Source organism: Setaria viridis, chromosome 8 (genome assembly GCF_005286985.2).
Source record: "Setaria viridis chromosome 8, Setaria_viridis_v4.0, whole genome shotgun sequence".
Taxonomy (NCBI): domain Eukaryota; kingdom Viridiplantae; phylum Streptophyta; class Magnoliopsida; order Poales; family Poaceae; genus Setaria; species Setaria viridis.
The window spans coordinates 3,421,972-3,430,034 of record NC_048270.2 but is presented as its reverse complement, the minus strand read 5'-3'; the positions used below and the strand labels follow the sequence as shown (position 1 = coordinate 3,430,034).

Genomic DNA, 8,063 nt, shown 5'->3' with positions numbered 1-8,063 from the left:
AAAACCGAACTTGACTATATTTAATTTGAATGACATGTTTTTAATAATCATTTTATAAAGCTGGAATATCTTTTGTGATCAGTCCAGCACCACAAAAGTTTCCTCCACGAACCAATGTCAATGTGTCTGCTGCATCATGAACAAATAGTCCATAAGGTGAACAAATAAGTACACACACAAAAAAAATTGTACTAGACAACGAACAAATCAGTACACATCTGTAATACATTAGTCTATGTGCCGAACAAAAGATATTCTAAATGAACAAATGAGTCCACATCATTGACCAATTTAATCAGCAAAGCTAACAAATAACTTATAATATTGAACAAATGAGTTTGCATCGTGAATAAATTAGTTTACAAAGTAAATAAATAATTTTACACTATGAACAAATAAATCCACATCTTGAACAATGACATTTTCACTATCTTTTTTTTTAACAGAACGGGCAAGGGAGCCACATCACAAACAACGAAATGCCACCAACATGACCTAGGGTTAGCAACGCCACCTAGGAAGCCATTAGTCGTCATATAAATCCAATATTTACCATACCTCAAGCCTTAATGTTCAAAAAGAAAGATAGTGAAAAACTGAGGTAATTCCAATTCGGTGTAATGGGCATACAAATCCAATATTTACCATATTTATACGGCAGGTAGACCTCACTTAAACATTTGCTTGTTTAACTCCATCCTCCATGCCGTCTTTGATTACTTCATATTTGTTTAAATAAAGTCTGGTCATTATTGGACTCTCGTGCAAGAGCTTCTCCCCCTTTTGTCATTGCTCAATTATTTCTCCCCTTTCATCCTAAATGTTTGCATGAATATTCCTTGGGTTAACCTTGGGTAATTTTTCTTGGGGTTGCTCCCATCTTTTCAATAATTATTGGGAACGGCTGAGGTATTCAGGAAGCATGTGTATTTGGACAAATAAAGTTACTGGAGATAGCAACCATGAAAGAGACATCACTACACCAAACTGGAATTGCTTTGGTGGCTAGGGATTTTCTTGGCGGGCGAATTGAAGCTGCCAGGTATATAGTATTTTCCTTGGCAGTACTTACAAACAGCCAAGAAAATACAATTCCATGGCACACTTTGTAAACAGCTAAGGAAATATGCAACTTTCTTGGCGGTTTTTATATAAACTGTCGAGAAAAGTGAGCATTTCCTTGGCTGTTTTGTTGACTGCCATTACCTTGGCTGTATTGTTGAGCTGCCAATAAAAATGTGTATTTTCTTGGCAGTTTTGTTGAGCCGCCAAGTAAATTTTATAATTTAGTTTTATGGAGCGGTGGATTGCAATGAAAAACATATGAATAGTTCATCTTTCTCTTTTTAATCTGGAATTAAAACCTGTATCTTGTATTTCTCCCTCATAAGAATATCAAATTTGATGGCTCTTTTTTTTGAATTTTTCTAAAATCATGTTGTTTCATTTAATGGCGTTTGTTTGTATGTTAATTGCTATTTATTGAATCTTTTTCCTCATGATTGTTTTCTCCACAAAAGTAGAAAATAGAAAACATTTTCTTTTACATGGTAATTGCTAATGCAACTTCATATTTTCTAATATTAATATAAACATAAGGTTGTGTCCAAATTTGAGGTATATTTGAATTCAAAAATATGTTGAGGTAGGTAAACTTCAATGTTTAACTTGAGTTATATGAAACTACGTGAGTGATGGATCCATTTGTGAACAAAGTATGATCCTATTTTACTAAAATTATTGGAAACTTTTATGGTAAGTTTATGGAACAAAGTGTAACACACGTCACACTTTTGTCCTCGCTTCGTGTAAAAAGGTTAACCCGAAAGTGCTATGGTTGAAGGATAAAGGCTTATAAGTTAGTTCCACCCTTACTGAACTAGCTAATATTAATTTGCACCTGCACTCATGAGCCACTACTGGGCCATCCAAAGTTGGACCGGATGTCACACAAAGATACGATTGTCAAAGGCACGAAAGATAGCAACCATCGAAAGACACATGCATGAGCTTATTACAGCCTAGATTGATTAATTGGGATAACCAAAGGCACTCGATTCTTTGCTTGCTGGTGCAGAAAACGCAAAGCGCCATGCAAGAAGAACATGCATGTCGATCCATGCTGCTAGGGATAAAAGCAAAAGCGAGAAAGGACGGAGCAGAGAGCGAGCCAGAAATGAAATAGTCGATCCCACTGGCGAATGGGATCATCATCTCTCTGCGCATTTCAAGCGATGGTCACCACTGCAGCGAGCAGTGCGGGAGCGGCCCCGTTCGCCCTGCGCCGCCGCGGCAACTGCTTCGTGCCACCGCCGCAGCGAGGGAGGCCTCGCGCCGCCCAGTGGCAGGGACGGCCGCGGGGAACGGATCCCCAGGCGTCGCCGCCACTGCCGGTGGAGGGAAGAGGGCCGACGAAGTTGCTGCCCGGGACCGCGGTGAGGGTGGGCGCCGGCGTGGCGCTGGCAATTGCGCTCGGCGGCGTCTCGTGGTCATGGACGACGGCGGCGCGCGGCGGAAGCGCCTGCCCCGTCCTGCAGCCGCCGCCCCTAGTGTCCGTCCTCAACGACGCCACCGCCGGCGGCGCGACCATGGATAAGCGCTTGTTGCGCGATTATATCGACAAGATCTCGAACTCCCTGCGCAATAAACGGTATAGGGATAAGGTATGTAGCTCTGCGCTCGACCACAGCTAGCACAAATGACATGAATCTTGTTCGTCTGCTGTAGAGTCTCTGATCTCCTGTCGTGCCGCATGCAGCTTCGCAGGAATGGGGACAAGCTGATGAGAGAGCTGAAGCAGCAGTTCTCCGAAACGAACAAAGTTGACCAGGGCGTGCAACTCACTGAATCATGGATCTTAGTGGTGATGATAAGCTCCTAATCCCCCTCCATATATATTTCATGTTAGTTTCGAGCTTCCTATACATATAAGCACTCACACTCAATCCCCACCGCTGAAATCACTGGTAGAAAACTAGTCCCGGTTGGGAAGGAGCTGAGCGTATCTCTCCAATGCCCAACTGGGACTAATTTTTCGAGACAAAAGGGGTTCTTTAGTCCCGAATCATCCACCGGGACTAAAAGACCCCTTTAGTCTCGGTTGGTATTACCAACCGGGACTAAAAAATTTCGAACAAAAATTAAAAAAAAATCTGCACCACGTCGGCCGGCCGCCCGTCCGCCCCGCCCCCGTCCAGCTCCGCCGGCGCCTCCGCCTCCCCCGCGCGCCACCTTCGCCTCCGTCGTCACTGGGCTTCTCCTCTTCCTCTCGGCGCCGCCGCTGCACACCCGACGGGACCTTGGTAGCAGTACCGGGGGGTGGAATCTCCGCCGTCACTGGGCTTCTCCTCTTCCTCCCGGCGCCGCCGCTGCACACCCGACGGGACCTTGGTAGCAGTACCAGGGAGGTGGAACCTTAGCAGCAGTACCAGCCAACATCTTGGCATGGGGAGGACGTGATACCAGTTTCATTGGGAAGCAAGCAGTAGTAGTAGCAAGTGGGCAGGAGGCATCTCGACAAAGCCTCCATGGAGGGGAGCGGCACCCAAAGGCATCGCCATTGTCGGCACCGGCGCAATAGCGGGCTTGGATTTCTCCCTGCAGTTTCCCGCCCACCTACCTTGGCCGCACCAGCACCTGCATGGAAGAAGACTTGACAACGCCTCCAAGGAGGAGAGCAGCACCTGCAGGCGTCGCCATTGCCGAATCCCAGCGTTGTGCTGGAAGGGATTTCTCCTTGCAAATTCCACTCAGACTGGAGCCTGCTGCAGCTTCTTTATCCTGCATGGACTTCCGACGTGGTCTTGGTCGCCACCGTAGGCCACCCCGCAGTGACGCCGCCTTGCCAGCGCGTGCCCGCAGCGGCTGCACCGCCGCCGGCCGCAACACCCGCGCACGCTCGCATCTGCCGTCGCAGGCCGAGGCCGAGCGGCTCGGGCCAGACCCCCACCGGCCGTCACGCTGGTCGCTGCATGCCGCCGGGCGAGCAGTTGCTGGGGCGCCTGCCCACCGGCCGACCTGCACGAGCAGCCACCCAAAGGAGCAGATACAGTAGCATAGGACATGGATCCACCCACCACAGGAGCGGATCTGGCAGTAGGCTCGCCGGAGTCCCGCACCAATGCTAGGGGCCGCTCCGGGCGAAGATGCCCTGCCGTGGCCTTACTTGCCGGGCGCCGGGCTTCTGGTGGTCTGCTCAGGCGACGGTGAGGAGAGGAGGGTGGGGACGGGGCCTGAAGATGGTAGAGCGAGGGGGAGCCCGGCGGCGCGGGGGCGGGGGCAACGCAGGGGACCGAAGCACGACAACAACTGCGCACGAGCCGCCGCTGCCGCCACGCGAAGGCCCCCGGGCTGCACCGCTGCCACCGTGATGGCAGACGTCAGAGATGACGCGAGCACAGATCCGGCCGCCCCCCGCACGGATCTAGCCTCCCCACGTGTGGATCCGGCATCAACCATGCGGAACCGGCCATCAAAACAAAGTTCACCGGAGCAGAAGCAAGCATGGAGGAGGGGGAGGTTCGGGTGGGGGAAAAGGTGGGAGGAAGGGGAAAGGGAGAGTGGGCCCTGCCGCCACCTTCCTCGCCGCTCTCCGAGCTTCCGGCAGGCGGCTCCGGCAGCGACGGAGGCTGGGGGTACGGGAATCGGGCCGGCGGCGGGGGGCCGCGAGAGCCGCTCGGGCCGGCGCGGGGGTCCGGCAGGTAGCTCCAGCAATGGCGGAGGCTGGGGGCGCGGGAATCTGGCCGTCGGCGGGGGGCCGCGAGAGCCGCTCAAGTCGCCTGCTCGGGACGATGCGGGGGCGAAGATCCCCTCTGGTCACTGAATAGATGTGTGCGTCCCTCTTGCACAAAGGAGACTTATTACCGGTAGAGCTACACTCAGTTCGCAGTAGTATTCCTACCTAAAGCAGGTAGTGAGACTTTTGCTATGTAATGATCAATCCCAATCTAATTAAAAATAAAAAAATAAAGGAAGAAGTCCACCACCGTTTGATGATGCATTGATGGCGGATGTAGTGGAGTTAGGGGTTGGGTGGGGTGCAGGGATGAAGGGTTGTGGGTGTGGAAAGTGAACAACGCAAGGAGGAGGCAGCTGTGGTACCGGCCACCGTTGGAGGTTGAGGACATGGTGCCATGGTAGACTGGAGGTACCAGCTAGCGATGCGCTGATGGCTGCCGGTGGCGGTGAGGGTGGAGCGGCAACTAGTGATGTGCGCACTTGGGTAATCATGACGAAGAAACAAATAAGTTGAGTGGAAATTCACGAATTTTGGCCATTTTAAGTCAAAAGGTTTGGTCAAACTTAAAATTTTAGATATTTTAATTGAAAGCTTATTAAAATCCATAGCGAATCGATATTTACATCTTGGGAGATAGCTTAGTGGTTTGTCTCCCATCCACTTGGCAACGAGCCTTTTGTTTGAGTCCCAATTTCCCTATTTTATTTTTTTTACAATTGTTACTAAGGGGCGGACTTGGCAACGCGGTTGGCCATGGAGGTGGCACAGTGATGGAGTGGCAACTAGAGATGTGTGCATGTCCCTTGTGCGGCAACTCTAGGAGGAAGAAAGAAAAAAGTTGAGTGGGGAATATGATCACCGGGTAATTTGTTGGTGGTTGATCACCTCATAGAATCGGTAGTGATACTCTTAGAGGTAAGATGTGGTTTAGGGAGGTGGCCGTTCTTCTGTTCTCCACACTATCTCGTTTGTATTTCCATTGCTTGTTAATGAAAATGGGGAACAGCCTCGATTCAAAAAAAAATCATGATTTTGATTTGAACTGAACTGAACTTTCTTGCGTTACTTGTCAATTTGTCATGCACTCATCCTACCAACTTCATTTCGTCATGCATTGCAGGAAAACTGGGAGGAGGCAGAAGCTACTTGCCAGAAGCTCACAAACCTCCACCCCCAGGATCCGAGGCCCCGCCTTCTCTCGGTAATGTTCTTTCGTGTGGTTGATTACTGAACTTTCTCTGTTCTAGCTATTTGAAAATGGTGAGATTAATTCGTGTTTTGCTGTTATCTTCAGATTGTCATCAACGTGACGCGGGCAATGGAAGCCTTGCTGTCTACAGACCCTACCACCACCGACAATGACATAGAGGAGATGGCCAGCAAAATAAACAAGATGACCAAGAATGCCATCGACGCATGGAAGGAATACAGAAAGGATACAAGGCTGTGAAGCAAAAAGCTGCTTCCTGTTGTTTCCTGACAACTGCTGCGATGAACCTTAGTGTCCAGCCCCATGTGCTTCTAAAGTTGTTTGTCATTATTTTTATTTTTGTTGTTGCTGTTCTTGTTGGTTCAATTCCAACGCTTCTGACAAAGGCAAATCTATTTTTACATTCTAGAATTATTTTCGCAACGCAATCTTCAAAACAATAAACTGAACAGCATCAATGCCTTGTGACTAATTATTATTCCATACGAAGACAATTCCTTTTTCGAAAAAAATCATACTACTTTGTCAAAAGTTATCTCCAGTGTATTACAACAACCATGCTATCTTAAGAACAAAAAGCTGAAAAAAGAATAAATAAGGATTCTCCGATTACGTATCAGTGTAGCTTCTCCCCACATGTTCCGAAGGTACCTCTCACAGCTGCTCCTGGTAATGTCTATTGAGGATGCCCTACTAATCCTGTGTTTTCCTTCTCCGCCACCGGTAGGCTCCAAGTTGTCCGGGTACTCAATGGCGATGCTCATCTGGTCCCTAACGTAGGTTGTGTTTGGTTACTGGGTCGGAGTGGGTTGGAATGGGTTCGACCCACTTCGATCCGTGTTTAGTTGGAGAAGGTGTGGGTTGGGTTGGACCCAGAAAGGGAATACTCCCCTGATATCCGGCTTCATCCGGTCCTTCCAAATGAAGGGATCGTTCTGACCAACTTCAACGCCATCGTCGGTCCGTCATCGCGCTCGCCCTCCCCGCATCCGCCCGCCTGACGCCGCTGCTGCCCGCCCAACCCCGCCGCCACCCTCCACTGGCGCCGCCCTTCACCGGCCTGCCATCCGCCGTCGCCTGCCCGCCCCCTCTCGTCGCCGCCTGCCCGCCTCCGCGGCACCCCATGGCCGCGGCCCCTCTGTCTCCTCCGCTGTAGAGACCAAGCGGCCGGGAGGCGGCAGCGGGGCCGGCGCGGGGGCGGGAGCCGGCGGTGGGGGTCGGCGCGGAGGCGGGCAGGGAGGAGCGGGGGCGGCACCAGGAGTGCTTGCGGGGAGGAGAGGAGGAAGAAGATGGAAGTGAGGGAAAAAAGAGGATGACATGTGGGGTCACAATTAATGGTGTTAGAAGGACATCCATCGCGATCCTCTCAACCTCTTCAACCAAATAAAAGACTAGGTCCAACCCATCCCTCTCCACCCCTCTCATCCAAATACAAGATGGGTCAGCTCCAACCCACAAAAGTGGGTCGGCTCCAACCCAACCCACATCATCCCAAAACCAAACACATGCTAAGTACCTTAGAAGCCCTCGTCACACAAAGGTGGATAACTCATCAAATATGGAGGACATCTAAGTGTAAAATCTAAAACAAAGTTCAAAATATGTATGTCCTAATAAGCATTTGACATCATGAGCTGAGATAAGAATGGGAGTACTCACAGAGTCACCATTAGGTATTGAAGCTAGATTTGATAAAAGAGTAAAATGCACTAGAGGTCCATCAACTTGCAAGGAGGTGTCACTTAGATCCATGAACTCCGAAAGTGCATTTTTAGGTGTCATGAATCATTGACAAATACCATTGATTAGCAAAATAATGGGTATTCAATGAATACCCTTGAATACCCCCTGGGCATATTGATGCATGGGAGGGATGAGAGAGAAGATGCCCAGTCAGCATGCCATGTCAACGCTAGATGCCCATGTGGAGGGGTAGGATTTGCTGTCAACGACTTAACAATTTTATGGACCCAAAAATGCATTTTTTGGAGTTTGTAGACCTAAGTGACACTTCCTTACAAGTTGATGGATCCCTAATGCATTTTACCCTTGATAAAATTAGTAGAAGCGACTCAAAACCTGAAGTAGAATGCTAGATTTTACTTCCATTCTCTT

General features: G+C 49.5%; 1 protein-coding gene across 1 annotated transcript; it reads left to right on the top strand.

Moving 5' to 3' along the window:
* Nucleotides 1-2,091: 2,091 nt before the first annotated feature.
* On the top strand, nucleotides 2,092-6,406 carry LOC117866779 (uncharacterized). The gene is made up of 4 exons (XM_034751059.2): nucleotides 2,092-2,663; nucleotides 2,759-2,863; nucleotides 5,859-5,939; nucleotides 6,033-6,406. The coding sequence occupies exons 1-4, from the start codon at nucleotides 2,202-2,204 to the stop codon at nucleotides 6,186-6,188; spliced, it is 804 nt and encodes a 267-aa protein (XP_034606950.1). The 5' UTR covers nucleotides 2,092-2,201; the 3' UTR covers nucleotides 6,189-6,406.
* The last annotated feature ends 1,657 nt before the right edge of the window (nucleotides 6,407-8,063 follow it).